This window comes from Eubalaena glacialis, chromosome 16, assembly GCF_028564815.1.
Source record: "Eubalaena glacialis isolate mEubGla1 chromosome 16, mEubGla1.1.hap2.+ XY, whole genome shotgun sequence".
Lineage (NCBI taxonomy): Eukaryota > Metazoa > Chordata > Mammalia > Artiodactyla > Balaenidae > Eubalaena > Eubalaena glacialis.
Window position 1 is genome coordinate 65097728 of NC_083731.1, and position 16246 is coordinate 65113973.

Consider the following 16246-nt stretch of genomic DNA (forward strand, 5'->3'; position numbering starts at 1 on the left):
ACAATGTTGTGTTAGTTTCTGCTGTATAACCAAGTGAATCAGCTCTACCTATACATAGATCCCCATAGCTCCTCCCTCTCGCGTCTCCCTCCCATCCTCCCTATCCCACTCCTCTAGGTGGTCACAAAGCACCGAGCTGATCTCCCTGTGCTATGCGGCTGCTTCCCACTAGCTATCTGTTTTACATTTGGTAGTGTGTATATGTCCACGCCACTCTCTCACTTCGTCCCAGCTTACCCTTCCCCCTCCCCGTGTCCTCAAGTCCATTCTGTACATCTGCATCTTTATTCCTGTCCTGCGCCTAGGTTCATCAGAACCATTTTTTTCTTAAGATTCCATATATATGTGTTAGCATACAGTATTTGTTTTTCTCTTTCTCACTTACTTCACTCTGTATGACAGACTCTAGGTCCATCCACCTCACTACAAATAACTCAGTTTCATTCCTTTTGATGGCTGAGTCATATTCCATTGTATATGTGTGCCACATCTTCTTTATCCATTCATCTGTCGATGGACACTGAGACTGCTTCTGTCAGACCTGCCTTTCCATCACTATGTGACTAGCTTATCACCTAACCTCTCTGTGCCTCAGTTTCCTCCTGTGTAGAACAGAAGCAGTAGTTCTACCTCTCAGGGTTGCTGTGGGCCTGGAAATGGTGCACGCCAAGACCTGCCCTAGGAGGCCCTTGATAACCGCAGTAAGATGCCTCCTTTCCCTCTGAGACCGGTTTGTGGGTCAGAGACACTGGGAGCGCCGTCCAATAGGACTTGGAGCGAGGATGGCTGTTGAGCACTTGATATGTGTCTAGTGCAACTGAGGGACTGAAAATTTCACTTTATTCTATTTTAGTTGCTTTGCATTTAAGAAGCCACCTGTGGCAAGTGGCTACCGCATCGGGCAGCGCAGTGTGCAGGGCTTTCACGGTCAGGACTCGTCCCCTGCCCGGCGGCTGGGCGAGGTGGCTCAGTGTGGACACCGAGAGGCGCCGGGTTCGCACTCCATCTACGTAGTAATTTGTTCTCTTAACAAACTCCTCCCGAACAAGGTCGGGGCTGCCGTGAACATCCAGGACTGTAGTCAGGCTCTGGGGCTCGGGGATGGGAACAATTAAGGTTCGTCAACTCCTGGACTCCACCGACTTCTGTCCCTCTGGCCCCCTACCCTCTCTACTCCATCCGCCCACAATCCTCAAGTCCCTTGGGGGCAATGGGGAGGGGACACGCGGGAGACTCCCTCTGCGGCTCCCATATGGGTCTGGGTCTTCCACGGCTTTCGCCTACTTTATTCCTCGCAACAAACCCAGGAGGCTCAGCATTTCCATTTCACAGATGAGGAAACTGAGGCTCGTGGAGCTTTAGCGCACAGGGCGGGAATCAGCCGAGCACCAGCCCTAAACTCTTTGGGGCCCTGGTGTCGCCAAAGCTACTTTCGTGGGGCGCGTTGTCAGGGCGCGCGGGGAAAGCGGCGGGTAAATATTTGGGGCTGTAACCTGGGCTCCGGCGACTCCGCGTCACTGCGGTTCCCCAGCGGGCGCGTGGCGAGGGCGGTGCCTGGGGGACAGGGGCGTCCCTGGCGCGGCGGCAGGGACAGACCCGGCGGCCAGGCTCCCGTGGCCCCGCCCCGGCCCGCCCCCGCCCGCGGCTATAAGACCTCGGGACGGCGGGTGGCTGCGGCCGGGGAAAGATCTGGCGGGCTGACGGCGCAGGCAGCGGCGCGGCGGGAGTGCAGCCGGGCGAGGGGACAGGCAGAGCGGGACGAGGCCAGGAGAGGGGACGGGCGGCCTCAGCGGGAGCGTCTGGACGATCCCCGCGCCCAGACCTCGCAGGAACCCCCGACGCGCGCCGGGCCTAGCCCGCCCATGAAGCCGCCCGCCGCGCAGGGCAGCCCCGCGGCCGCCGCGGCCGCAGGTGAGTGGGGGTCTCCTTAAAGCCGGGGCCTCGCGCCAAAGAAGCGGGATCCCGCGTCGTCTCGTTACATCCCTCCCCCAGCCTCACCGGCGGGACTCTGCCCCGGGGCGGGTTCAGCCTCCTCCCCACGCGGGGCTGCGGGTCCGAGCCCGACACGTCACGGGCGCATCCTGACTCAGTCCTCCCACCGCCACCCGGTTCACACGCGCCCCCGGGGGAGCGAACGCGGGGAAGAGTCCCCGACAGCGCGTGGGAAAGAGCTCGGCTGTGTCGCTCAGCTCCGTGACCTTTGGCTTGCAACTTCCCCGGGTCGAGGCTCAGTTTCTTTATCTCGAAAACGGGCACGACACCAAGGCGCACTTCAGGGGGTGGTGGAGAGTATTAAAAGATACCAGCGAGCAGCGGGCAGCGGCAGCTGGGCTGTCCCCGGGCCAGCGCGCCGTCAGCGTTAGTTAGCGATCCTCGGGAACGGTGCGGCCCCTGCCGGGCCCGGGCTGGGACGGCCGCCCCGCCCCACCCTCACCTGAGCCCGCCGTCCCTCCCCAGCCCCGGCCTTGGACTCGGCCGACGCGGGGGACCTGAGCGACGCGCTGTGCGAGTTTGATGCGGTGCTGGCCGACTTCGCGTCGCCCTTCCACGAGCGCCACTTCCACTACGAGGAGCACCTCGAGCGCATGAAGCGGCGGAGCAGCGCCAGCGTCAGCGACAGCAGCGGCTTCAGCGACTCGGAGAGTAAGTGTGGCCCCGCCGGGGAAGGTGCCGGAGCCCTGCGGACTCCCCGTACCCGGCCCGCGGAGGAGCGCTCTGGGCTCGGGGCTCAAGTTTGCTTATCGGGGCCGGGCGGAGTTAGCCCCAAAGCTCAGCGCGGTCTCTAGGACTCTAGGCGTCTCCGCGGCTGCAGGCCCGGCGGGGACAAGACCCCTGAGGATGGTCTCGGGAAGGCTCTTGGAGGGCAGGCTGGTCTACCTGTCGCCGGCAGGTGTCAGGAGGCAGGAGGGTCGAAGCGGCAGGACTCCTGGTACCCCAGCCAGGTCTTCCCGCGGCTCCCCGCCCTCCTCTCCTTCCCCCTTCTTTCCCCTCTCAGCGGTATCTTCAGAGGATGTGGAGCAAGTGCCACAGGCATGGGGTCGGGGCGCATGGGAGGGCACGATATGGACATATTTTTGAAACCAGGAAAGGTTTCATAAGCTGCCGTTCTTGAGATTTTTGAAACACTTCTTGCACTTTCTTCTGGCCCTGAGCTCCCAGACTTGTTGCTACACTGCCCGAAGTTTTGAAAGAATCCCTGGCACTGCTGAGTTCAAGTATTTAGAAAGTGTCCCTCATCCTTCAGGCAGGTCCATCACGTGGACGGCTGGCTCTGACTCCCCCCGCAGCTGGGGGTGGGCACAGAGCGGATGGACCCAGAGCTGCTTTCTGGTGACGTTCCTCATAGTGGAGACGACCCCCAGCGTCTCTCTGTCCTAAACAACCTTGTTAAAAAGAGAGACCATTTTTTCCAGGAACTCGAATGTCCTGTAAGGATTTTGGATACCTTTTTAGGCGTCAACTAGCAAATCGGGTGACTTTTCAGTATTATGTGACTGCTGTTTTACCCAGCCTGGATTACTTACTATTTTTCAAAGTGAATTTTAAACATTTCTGGGTAATTCTTGAGGCTTCCTTCCCTAGATGGGATACAAGCATGAATGTCACTCCCTTTGTTGTCCTTGACTCTGGAAATAAAAACAATGACCTTTCCTTGTGATTCCCTTCTTTTGAAATCTGAAGCTCCCCCTTGTTACAGGGCAAAGATACAGTCCTAGGCTTACACATGAGCTGTCCTTCTGAAAAGGAATAAAGGCCACTCGCCACCCAGTTCAGGCTTTGAGTCAGAAACTTGAGTTCCAGCTTGACTTTTCTTGGCAGCCCTGCCCAAGCGTTAGAAATAATTGCAGCTTTTGAGGTGAAAGGGGATGGAATCGTATGCTGTTAATTTTCCGTTCAGTATGTTTGGACTTCTTTGCTAATGACCAGGCCGCTTATTTTCAATTTCAAAGAGAAGTCTAAAAAATTTTGAAATTTGTCTCAATGTCCGTAGCCAAACTTAAATATGTCTCCTTCTACTGGGGCATGGAGCAAGTTATTCATCAAGTACAAATTCTCTCCCCCGTGGGAAAGAAAGCTGGCACAGTCTGTCCAGTGCTGCTGTCTTGCAAAGAACAGCTCCTTTCTAAACCACAGCTGCATTTGGCTAGAATACGGTCTGAGCTCACCCATTCATGGGTGATTGCAACTCCCTCTGGGTAAGGTTTCAGATCTGTTTCAGAGGCCTCAAAGAAAAGGCACTCGAAACACATTCTTAACAGTTTTGGGGGAGATATTTGGAATAGTCTGTAGTTTTTCTTAGGGTATGTGTGTGTACTTTGTTTTCTGCTTTCGTTGTTAACTGTTAAACTAACCCTTAGTTTGGTGGTTAGAGAGGTAAATGGGAGGGTATAAAGAAGGCTCAGATGACATTAGTCTTTTCTATAAATGTGTAGTTTGGCCTCCACGAGGCAGGTTAGAAAAAGTCCTGGCAGAAGCAGTGTGTATCTAAATAGTAATTTCTTAAGGACGCATAATATGTGTCTTAATTGCCGCTAAGAATGGATCACAGACATTTGTTATACTCATTTGTCTGTTTAATGCTTTTCTGTGGAAGAGAATATTTGAGAGATATGGATCCTACTGAAATTTAGCCCACCAAAGGGGAGACACACCAGGATGATCATAATAAGAGCAGCTCTCTCTCTTTTTTTTTTTAATTTATTTTTTGGCTGCATTGGGTCTTCGTTGCTGCACGCAGGCTTTCTCTAGTTGGTGGCGAGCGGGGTCTACTCTTCCTTGTGGTGCGCGGGCTTCTCATTGCGGTGGCTTCTCTTGTTGCGGAGCACGAGCTCGAGGCGCACAGGCTCAGTAGTTGCGGCATGCGGGCCCTAGAGTGCATGGGTTTCAGTAGTTGTGGTGCGTGGAAGAGCAGCTCTCTTTTGCCAAGCTCTTACTGTGATTACTATTATTATTTATTAGCTCTAACCATTAATGATCTCTTTGCTTTGCTTTAAATGTGTTATCTCCTATGATCTCTACTACAGTCCTGGAATGTAGACACTGTTGTCTCCTTTTTTCTGATAAAATAGTGGAACCAGTTGGGCTGTCTCTCTCTCTAAGGCCTTGCTCTGTCACCATGGCTGGCTGGCTGGTATGTGAACCAGGTCCTCCGGGATAGACTTGAAGTCTCACTGGACCGGGATCATGTGCCTGTTTATCAATGGTGGTTGTGTTTGAAGGCGTCTCTTCAAGTCAGTGGTCACCTGGCCGGATCTGTGGAGCCCAGGCTGAGCTCTGTTAGGGCCCTGCATGAGGAGTGGGCCTCATTTTCTCTAGCTGTGAAATGGAAAGGATGTTATTTAATGATGATGTTAGAAACATCCATAAGCTCATGATGAGGAAGAAAATATTTGCTCTGTTTGATGCTTTTAAGAAAATAATAAAATGCACATGCCACGCTATGTCACGTAGGTCAGAGACATTTGAGCCAGTGTCTTGTGTGAAAATGTTATGTATGAAGCTCTAAACCCTTGGGACCTTGGTTTTCACGCTACCTTTTACAGCTCCATCACTCTGAAGATGTACCTACTGCATTCCTGTTTTTTTGAAGAACCCTTCCTTTTCTCTCAAAAAAAAAAAAAAAAGATGAGAAAGACAAATATTATATGATATCACTTATATGTGGAATATAAAAACTAGTACAAATGAACTTATTTACAAAACAGAAACAGACTCAGACATAGAAAACAAACTTATGGTTACCAAAGGGGAAGTGGGGAGAGGGATAAATTAGGAGTATGGGATTAACAGATACATACTACTATATATAAAATAGATAAACAACAAGGATTTATTATATAGCACAGGGAGCCATATTCAGTATCTTGTAATAATCTATAATGGAAAAGAATAAAAAAAGAATATATGTATGCATATATATCTATATATATCTATATAGATATCTGAATCACTTTGCTGTATACCTGAAACTAATACAATATTGTAAATCAACTACACTTCAATTAAAAAATATTTCGCTTGCTTGCATCCAAAGGAGAAAAAGTAGACAATCCTTCTTTCACCCAGAGAAGCAAGTTACTTAGATAGGAGAGAAGAACGGATATTTAATAAGGAAATACTCTTTCCTGTTTCCACTTACAGGGAATCCTCCTAAGACATGAAGAGGACCAAAATAACAGTGGCAAGATAACTTCACATTAGGGGTGGCATTCAAATGGGGGTTGATGAAAATAGTTCCTTTTGTTTCTTTCTTCTAGATTTCGGTTCCAACAGGTAACACCAGGCACTTTCATGAGAGCAGTTTCAACTTCGGCAGTAAAAGGACACAGTTAGGAGCTGGGGCAGTGAGTGAGGTTCACACGTGATCCGCGGAGGTGCTTCAGGCATTGTGAACATCTTTGGTTTGAACTTATTTTGAAAAATCTGTTGTTTTTTCAGTATTTTCAAAACTGTAAGCCCACAGCATGACTTCTGAAATGTGTTTAATGACATTTTAACTCACCAGATACTAAATTTTAACCAATGTGTTAATTTATGATTCCACTGATTGATTTTATAAGAAGTTTCTAATATTAACTGGAACTTTAAAAGGTGATGCGACCTTATATCTTTGACGGATTGGAGTTTCCTTTTTCCTTTGAGGGGGGAAGTGTTTTGCTACTTAACAGAAAACGTCTGAAGTCTACTCCGTATGCTGGGGCTATTATGATTTTGCAGGGCCATTGTAGGGAATGAGGAAATGGCTTCTTTAGCACGTGCAGGACCTAGAACGTCTGTATTTCTTTGCCTCGACTATTCTAGCTTGGCCCTGGGAGAGGGGACTGTATGGCCCCTGGCGGGGGGGGGGGCATGCATGACAGGTAGCCTATTGGCTGATCTGGCCTAAGAGCCACTGAGACCAGAACTTGAACTTGTTCAAGGCGGGAGAGAGTGAGGAGTTAGGAGCCCTCAGGGTGTACCGGTGTGTGTTAGGAATTCCAGGCAGGTGACAGGTGTCACTGGCTGACACCTGGAGGGGTATCTAGAGGGACTGAGCAGTCTCAGAAGGGAATCGGGGGCGATAGTGCTGAAACTGAGAAACGTTTCCTTATTTTATCCCACTTTCAGTGAGGCTGTTGGGATTTAGATTTTGAGGAGGAGATTCAACCCACCTCCCCCAACTCCCGCATACCATTCCCTGTGGCAAAAAGGAAGCAGGTCCAAGGCTTTCTTTTTCTCAGTTAATTACTATGGTTTGCTTGCCTGCAATGTGTGGGATTGTTCTATATTTACAGGAGCTCTGGGCCAGGGTTACTGTCTGTGGTTTCCCTTTCCTCTGGAGTAGCACAAGCTGGTGCCAACACCAAATTACCTTTCTCCCCACCCCCAAACGAAAACAAGCACGTCTACCTTTTAAACAAGCCTCTGTTTTTGTAGCTGAGTTTCCCAAGCTCTGTTGGCGCTGCTGCAGTTAGATGTTTGCATATTTAATATGCTCACATTGCTTTTTTTTTTTTTAATGGAAGCTTCTTTCTTTCTTTCTTTCTTTATTTTTGGCTGTGTTGGGTCTTCGTTTCTGTGCGAGGGCTTTCTCTAGTTGTGGCGAGTAGGGGCCACTCTTCATCGTGGTGCGCGGGCCTCTCACTATCGTGGCCTCTCTTGTTGCGGAGCACAAGCTCCAGACGCGCAGGCTCAGTAATTGTGGCTCATGGGCCCAGTTGCTCCGCAGCATGTGGGATCTTCCCAGACCAGGGCTCGAACCCGTGTCCCCTGCATTAGCAGGCAGACTCTCAACCGCTGCGCCACCAGGGAAGCCCGCTCACATTGCTTTTGATGATGTCTTAGAAAACTTGGTCCCTGAATTCGAGGTTCCTGGCTTTAGCGCACCAAGTTGACTGGCCAAAGACATTTCTGATGGGGCTTTAGAGCCGATAGCGGTAGATGTTGTAAGGCCCTAAGATATCTAGTCTTGCCACCTGCCGCGGTTCCCCATATCATCACTGTTATGTGTCCCTTGAACCCCTGTTAATGGCAGCACCTAATATTGGGTGGGGCAACAATACATTACTATGCTATCAGCCTGTGACACATTTCTGTCCTTTATCAGACTAATGAGCTGTTATTTCTAGAGCTCAAGAAATAGAGTTCTAGGGGAGTGAAAAGAACAGGAAGTCAGGCTTTGCTTCCCTTTTAATATACACCTAGCATGAAATCTTGTTCATTGTAAGTGAGTCCGTGGAATGAAATTTTATTGGATAAAGGGTAAAGAGAGGTCTAGAGCTTGGGGTACTTCGTGTCTGTGGGTTTGTTCTTGGGAGGCTTGTTTTAGGGCACCTCTGAAGATACATTTTCTCTTAGGAATTTATCTGAAGAAGTGGAAGAAGCCCGGGCCCAGAATCTTGAGTCTTCTTATTCCCTGTGGTGACCTTTCTTCTCCTGAGCGTGTCTTCCTCCATTTTGTCGGGAAAATAGAATAAAAGCAATGAAAACCATAGGTATCACATGGAGCGCCTGGCTTACTGATTCCCCTTTCGCAAGAGAAGAAACTAAGGCTCAGAGATGAAGTGACTTGCACAGGGTCACACAGCTTTCACACGGCCTCGGTGCCACACATCTCTAGGGTGGCAGCTTCTGGGGCTCCTGCGGTTGTCCTGGTCATTGTTTTGGGGAATGACGTGTAGAGCAGTTATGAACACAGGGTGGAACTCAACTGTGGGGAAGTTTGGCTCAGGGGTGCTGGGGGTTCATTTCCTTTTGATGGTTGAACACTTTGGAACCTGGTGTCAGGTTGGGCCCGGATTGTGCACTGGAACTCATGGAAATAGAGAGGCATCAAGGTGTAGCAGTGAGCTGGTGTGTGAGATTGTGTGTGTGTGTGTGTGTGTGTGTGTGTATTGTAACTAGAATTTGTTTTTCCCCCTCCTTCATTGTGGGAGTAGCACAAGTTCATTATCAGTAAGAGGCAACTTCTGATTATTTGAACAGTGCATTTAACAGTTGGCAGCTGAATTTGTCAGTCAAATAACAGTCAGTTTGTCTATATATTTTCTGAGTTTGAGGAAAATACTTAGATCAAAAAGGCATATAAACACCAGGCTCTAAAGGGTAAGACGTAAGCCGTGGTGATGTCTTAGTATACTATGACGCTACAGAGTCTCAAAACCAAGTGAGTTACCTGAGTTTTTCATGAATCCTCACTGGACTCCTTTTTCCTACCATTTTGCAATGACCTTTTCCATGTCTAGGTCATTCCGTGCCCCCAGACTCAACAGCATTTGGTCAACCTGTGTGTGCGGCAAACAAATTGTGTGTGTGTGTGTGTGTGTGTGTGTGTGTGTTTGCCCCCTCCCAAGGGATGAGTATACATGGACGTAAAATTGATGGAGAGTCGGGGCAGAACAGAGGTGAAGTCCCAAGTCAGGAGAAGGGCCTGCGGTGCAGGGCGTGGTGGTGAGGCTGGCTCTCAGGGCCAGCTGCCTCTGGGAGACAGAGACCAGGGGTGCTGCCAGCGAGTCCCGGGTTCAGCACTCTGGGCCAGGGATGGGGCTGATGCTCTCAGGTGTCCTTTGGAGCCAAGGATAATGTTCCAGAGGCCTCATACTCCTTTCTCCTGGCTCACGAGTCTGGGCACGAGGCCTACTTCCCCAGGGCCCTCTGTGGTTTTCCTGCCCCCTCAGTCTTACCTCATCTGTTCCCCACAAGTCTCTCGGGTTCTATTTGGGGCGATTCTCCTGCCTCTGACGTGGCGACAAGCAGTAACGAGACGCGGTAGGTCTGCGATGGGCGTGACCGCTTTCCTGTGCGTAGGGAAAAGGCCTCCCCTTGAGAAAATCCAGACTGCTGCAGAGGGCGGCCCAGCTGACAAGCGAGCGGAAGGGCTTCCCACGTTGAGTTCCACTGAGTACAAGCGTCTTGAGAAATATTAATAGAGGTGCCACCGAAAAAGTGTCCCAAGGGCAAGTAAACCAGGGGAAATAGGGCTGAGCTGGTTTCTTTTTTTAAAAAAAAATATTTATTTATTTATTTATTTATTTGGCTGAGTTGGGTCTTAGTTGCGGCATTCTGGATCTTTCGTTGCGGCGCCCGGGCTCTTCGTTGTGGCTCGCGGGCTCTAGAGCGCACAGGTTTAGTTGTGCCATAGCGTGTGGGATCTGAGTTCCCCGACCAGGGATCGAACCTGCGTCCCCTGCATTGGAAGGCGGATTCTTAACCACTGGACCACCAGGGAAGTCCCTGAGTCTGTTTCTTTATCACAAGATGTCTCAGGCACGTTAAAGTGGGGTTACATCAGAGGACTGTCCAGGGGTGCTTGGTGTTTCTTAGAGTTCGTTGATCACACAGTTCTTCTCAAAGGACCACTATTCTGGGAAATAATTTCTGGGGAAATGTAAGGGTAAGGTTTGGTGTTTCAGATCTCAGTAGGTGTTCATCATCAAAGCCTTGAAAAATGGTTGTCGTCCTTTTAGGTGACCCGGACTGGACCTAAGAAGGAAGAATCGACTGTGAGGGTTGGGCATGTTTGGAAAACTGAACGCGATGGGTGTGTTGGCCAGGAAGACAAGAAGGCTCTGGGGCCACCTGGTCAGGGGAGGGTGGGAGGCCCAGTAAGGAGGCCTCAGGAACTGCTCCAGGAACTTGGAGAAGTCTTGAGGGATGAAGAGGAATTCTCTTGGGACCAGAAACCTCTGCTTCTGAAAACCCTTTTTTATTCTGGGCATGTCTTTTGTAACTTAGTCCTGTTCATTTTGAGTTAAGGGGACCAAAGAAAGATGGTTTTGCCTCTTCCTGAGCTGGAGGTGATTGGATAAAACTGAACGAATCCCAAGGAGGACAGGGAGCCTGGCCAGGTCCTCGTGGTTCAGCCACCCTCTCTCACCCGAACAGCCTTCCCAGAGCTCATCTCTGCTACAGCCGTGCCTGGCTTTGTGTTTTGTTTTAACTGGTAAGGCTGTTCCTTTGTGACCTCAGAGGCCACATCCTGCTTCCGCCGCCGGGTCTGCCTTTGAGCCTTTGAGTTAGTGCAGCTCAGCCAGCAGTTCCTTGCTGTGTCACAGCCACACGGCTGGCTGGCCGTGGGTTGGTTTCCTCCCCCTTGGCAGGACTTAGAGAAATAGAATCTCAGAACTTCAGAGCTGGAAGGGACTTTAAGGATTATTTAGTCCAGCTTCCCATTTTATGGATGGGTAAACTGAGGCCCGGAGACATTATCTTGCTCAAGGGCATCTGAATACTTAGTAGCTGGGCTGGTTTCCTTGACTCAGCTCAGCCCTGCTTCTGGGACCTTGCCTTGCTCTTGCTCTGGTCTTTGAGGGTATGACAATGGAGGCAGCAAATCACCCAAACTGTAATAGACAACCTCTGGGGGAAGAAATCTTTATCTTTGACCCTCTAGCTTATCCCCAGAATGTAGGAGCTCAGGAAAACCACGACAAAGACTCTCTCATGAGCAGGCAGGGAGGATTATTAAGTCATGGGATCCAACCTTGTCTTTGTATTTTAGGGGGTTCAGAGGGCAGAAGGGACATTTTTCAGGAAAGATGGTTCCTTATGTCTCAGATCCCAAGGGAAGCCCCTCACCGTCATCGGCCAAGCATTGGCTTAGCTGTCAGTTAGACACCCACTGGGCAGTGGGCTCCGGTTTGTCACAAAGGAGGCTGGTTTGGTCACGATGATCCTGTCACCCCCTTCTTTTTTTAGGGAAGCAAGGGCCTGTGGTGTGCCTAATTGGAGACACGCACTCACACACATACACAGGCACACTCTCCTGCCTCAAATCATTTGGGGGCATAAATATAAAATCTGGAAACCAACCTGTTTTCTTTATAACTTTGCTCCTTTTGGAGATAAACTGTTGATTGGCAATAGACCATAAGACTGAAAATTGTTTCTAATGAGTTATGTTTTCTTTCCTGAAAGGTGCAGATTCACTTTATAGGAACAGCTTCAGCTTCAGTGATGAAAAACTGAATTCTCCAACAGACAGCACTCCAGCTCTGCTCTCTCCCGCTGTCCCTCCTCGGAAAGGTAAGTTCATTAGTTGGATTGTGAGTGTTTTTGCTTCCTTCCTCCCTCCTCCGGCTCCTCAGCCTCTTCTTTCTTCCCCCTTCCCCCTAACCAATCTTTCCCAAATGTGCAAAACAAATAGAGAAGACTAGTATCTTAGTATAGTACAGCATGGAGTGGATTTTGTTATTTCTCAGGATTTTGATCAGCGTGAAAGTGAAATCAGATAACTGGGGGGCAGGAAACCAAATTCACAGGGAGAAAAGACATGTAGACTCTAGACTTTGCTTTCTCTCTTGTGGTGTCATCAAGACAGTGTCAAATGACAGTGCCCTCGCAAGACTGGTTGGTTCTGGAACATCAAACTCAGCAGTTAGGCTTTGCAGAAAGTTGGGTTCTTTTTCTTGCATTAACTCTTTACCTAATGCTTTCGGATGAGCAATTTAGCAATTAAATGGGGTCATCATTATGAAACAAGTAATGATCTAACATAATTCAAAATGGCAGCTCCATCCTGCCTCTACTGTGATATTAATAGGCCGAAAAGGTTTTTAAAGATGCGTGAGCAGTTTCTTATATTTTGGAACTAGTAAAGTGTCTCCAGCCAGAGATCTGAATGTTCTTTTATATTGGGCAAGTGCCCTTTTGAAAACAAAAGCAGTTTTTTTCCCTTAAGAAACATTATACTTGCTGAAAATAGTTGCAGAATGCAATAAAAGTGGAACATAGTTAAAAAGCAATATGAAGATTCCATCATTTTCTCACTCTGGCATGAAGGCAGAATTTCCCCCTTTTTCAAAAGGACATTTTAAAATTCTCTTCTCAACAGAACAATGTTAGCAGTCACTGGGGACTCTGCCGTTGTCCAGCCCTTCGTCTGTAATGGATCTATTGAATTGAGAGAGACAGAACAGTCTAGAAAGTGGCTTAAAATGTGCCCAGAATTGTTACCTGATCCTCAAGAGGTAGGAATTAAAGAGGAGAAGAGGGGCTTCCCTGGTGGCGCAGTGGTTAAGAATCCGCCTGCCAATGCAGGGGACACGGGTTCGAGCCCTGGTCCCGGAAGATCCCACATGCCGCGGAGCGGCTGGGCCCGTGAGCCACAATTACTGAGCCTGCGCGTCTGGAGCCTGTGCTCCGCAACGAGAGAGGCCGCGATAGTGAGAGGCCCGCGCACTGCGATGAAGAGTGGCCCCCACTTGCCACAACTGGAGAAAGCCCTAGCACAGAAACGAAGACCCAACACAGCCATAAATAAATAAATAAAAATTTAAAAGAGATAAAAGAAAATCAATAATTAAAAAAAAAAAAAAAAAAAAAATAAAGAGGAGAAGAAAGCCCTAGTGGCAAATTGACTTTAAAACCTAAAAACAATGAGTTATTTGTGGCCAGCGGGGGCTAATTAATAAAAATATCCAGTAGTGCGTTCAGAGAGGGCATGAATGGTGAACTCTAGAGAAAAAAGTAAGATACACAGAAAGAAGTACATGTCTCAGGATATAGAGGGAACAAAATGATAATGAGGACTTGTTGCTCTGTGCTGGCACCTGTATGGGATGAGGCTCTCTAGACCCAGGAGCTTCCTGTTGCCTTCTCTGTACCATTTTGACACGGAACTGTAGTGCTTAGTTCATTTCATCCTGGAGGGACCATGAGGGCTGAAGCATTGCCCTGGAGTGATAGCATGAACAAAATTGCGTCAGGGGGGAAGTTTAGCAGGAATTAGGGAATCTGGGTGTCCATTCCGCACAGTGCCGTGCTTCCCGAATATTTTGACTAACTCAAATCCTACACAATCAAAAAGTTCAAACTTTTAATCTTCCTTCCCTGTCCCTGTCTCCCCGCATCTCCCAACTTTTAAGATAGTGGAGGGAGATACTTCTTCCAGGTTGCTGGGATAGGGGTGGGGTGTGGGGGGGTGATGAACTACAAAAACCAGAAAGAAACATTTAGGCTAATCTTCAGAATAAGTTTCTGAGTTGACTATAAGTAAACACTGGAGCAGCCACTTAGGGTTGGTACAGGACACGCTTTAATAAAGTCTCTGAAGACAAAGAGATGGGGTTGCATAATTCTGGAAAAGTCGGAGTCATCAGCTGTCTTGGATATGGAAACTGAACCCCAACTCTTGTTTTTCAGCCAAACTAGGAGACACGAAAGAGCTAGAAGACTTTATTGCTGATCTCGACAGAACCTTAGCAAGTGAGTACATGCCTGGTAGTAAAAAAAAAAAAAAAAAATCAAACAGAAAACCCAACCAGCACCTCTGATAAAGTGCTGTAATGTTTACCAGCTTGCCTGGGGTAGGAAGTTACATCATAAAGCTTCTTTAGGTTCAGAAACAGGACCCTAGTGGCTCAGAAAGAAATTCTGAGGGTAAGCTTACATTGAAGTAGACCGTGTGCCTTTCCAAACAGTGAGAACTGACCACCAGCAAACAATGGCATTTTGTTTGAGAAATGGAGAGTAAAGTAGTAGTTAGAGCAAGATTGGAGCCTTACCAGCATGGTGGCCTCCCAGGCTTTTCAGAAAAGAAGTCAGCCTATTGACCATCAAGCATTATACTGACAAGCCCGGGGTTCCATCTCAGGGGCCAGAGAAAATTTCACAAGTTAGATCAGGGGTTTGGTGAGGTCTGACTTCTAGAGGGTTGGGTCCCCAAAGAGAGAATTGGCTTGGGGAGACCCTGTAACCAAAGACCCATGCCAATTACTAAAAGACCTGGATTAAGTACGCAGTACCTTGTTTCCCACTGGCAGTTACACTAATGGCACCCCATTTTCTGTGACCAAAAATTTTGAGACCTGAGGATGTTAGATCATAACTGCTACGGGGGTGCCTAGAAGAAGGGAGAATCAATCCACCCAGTCTATTTCCAAAGAACAGGATTGCAAGAGCCAGAAGGGTCAGCTAGAGTTTCCCGGATGACAGTTTCAGCAACTCTACCCCTGGGGGACCTTGTTCGGTCACAGAACAGGCCTGGAGAATTGCATCCTAGCCCCTTTCATTTTACAATGAAAGAGTTGATTTTCCTTAAGAAATATTTTATGCTATACTCTGCTAAATAGCTGACTAGAATCTGAAAAAATAGATCCAAAGCTGGTTGTTTAAAAAGAACTCTGTTCTTAAACATGGTTTCAGACAGACCTAAGTATTAGGTAGAAAGTTCTTGTGCAGTTTCTGTTTACTGGAAGATTTTGTTGCCCATTTTCTTATGTGCTGTACCATCCTCCATCAGAAGACTGTTCGGACAGAGATGATTGTAATTGCAGCACAGTTTGTATTAGACCCATGTGACATGCCCGTTGACTTCATGGAAATTGCAGCAGGCTGCCGGTCATACCAGTTAATCGGACATATACTACGTGGGAAGCCTGCCATTAAGTTTGGTGCTTTGATGCCTGTCTGAGAGATGTGCTCTGGCTCAGCATAGGAATTGTCGGCTTTCGTGAGTGGATCACCTTCTCTGTCTCCTGTTGACAGGTATGTGAAGCAAGAAGGTCTGGGTCCTTTCATCATAAGGGAGAGGCTTCAGAGAGCTCTGAGGACCTGATAAAATCAGCTACAGAATTTGCTGCTGGAGGGGCCAGAGATGCTACTCATCTACCACCAGGCCATTCTCATTCTCATCCTAAAAATGCCTTTGGGCTCATCTCTGGGCAAGTTAGAAATTGACTTTGTTTACCTGCTTGCAGCGTATTAGAACAGATGACTCATGCTAATGTTGTATTTCCTCTTAAAACATAGCTTTTCTGTAATTTAAAGTGCTTTTATGAAAATATTTGTAATTAATTATATATAGTTGGAGACAGTACTATGCTTTTCCCATTATAATATATTTTTGTATGCAAATAAAGTTTGAACTGGAAGTCTGTCTTTTGTAAGCTTTCCTTTTTTTTGTTCTCTTGATTTCTTTCAATATATTTCCATCCAAATAGTATTCAAGTGGAAATAACACGCCACTTGACTTCTAATATGGACCCTGGGCGCTGCCGCATTGCACTAGGCACTAGGATGGTAAACGAGAGAAAGCGTTACTTTGCAGTTCATTCGGCGCTCTAAAGGGAAATGCTGGCATATGATTGATGGGAAATTTTAATTTGAGGGTTGCAGTTTTAGTGAAAGTTGGGTTTCTCTTCTATCTCCATTCTCCTCATTTCTTAGCACCTTTTTAGGTGCCACGGGTTCTTTCCTTCAATTAGGGGAAATACCAGGTGTACTCAAAATCCAGGGCACGTTGGGGCAGCTGGAGGACTTATAAATG

The 16246-nt window shown here is 48.1% G+C and overlaps 1 protein-coding gene across 1 annotated transcript; it reads left to right on the plus strand.

The window, feature by feature from the left end:
* Nucleotides 1-1666: 1666 nt before the first annotated feature.
* On the plus strand, nt 1667-15851 carry RGCC (regulator of cell cycle). The gene is made up of 5 exons (XM_061170780.1): nt 1667-1911; nt 2458-2643; nt 11896-12003; nt 14122-14184; nt 15466-15851. The coding sequence occupies exons 1-5, from the start codon at nt 1863-1865 to the stop codon at nt 15471-15473; spliced, it is 414 nt and encodes a 137-aa protein (XP_061026763.1). The 5' UTR covers nt 1667-1862; the 3' UTR covers nt 15474-15851.
* Nucleotides 15852-16246: the final 395 nt, after the last annotated feature.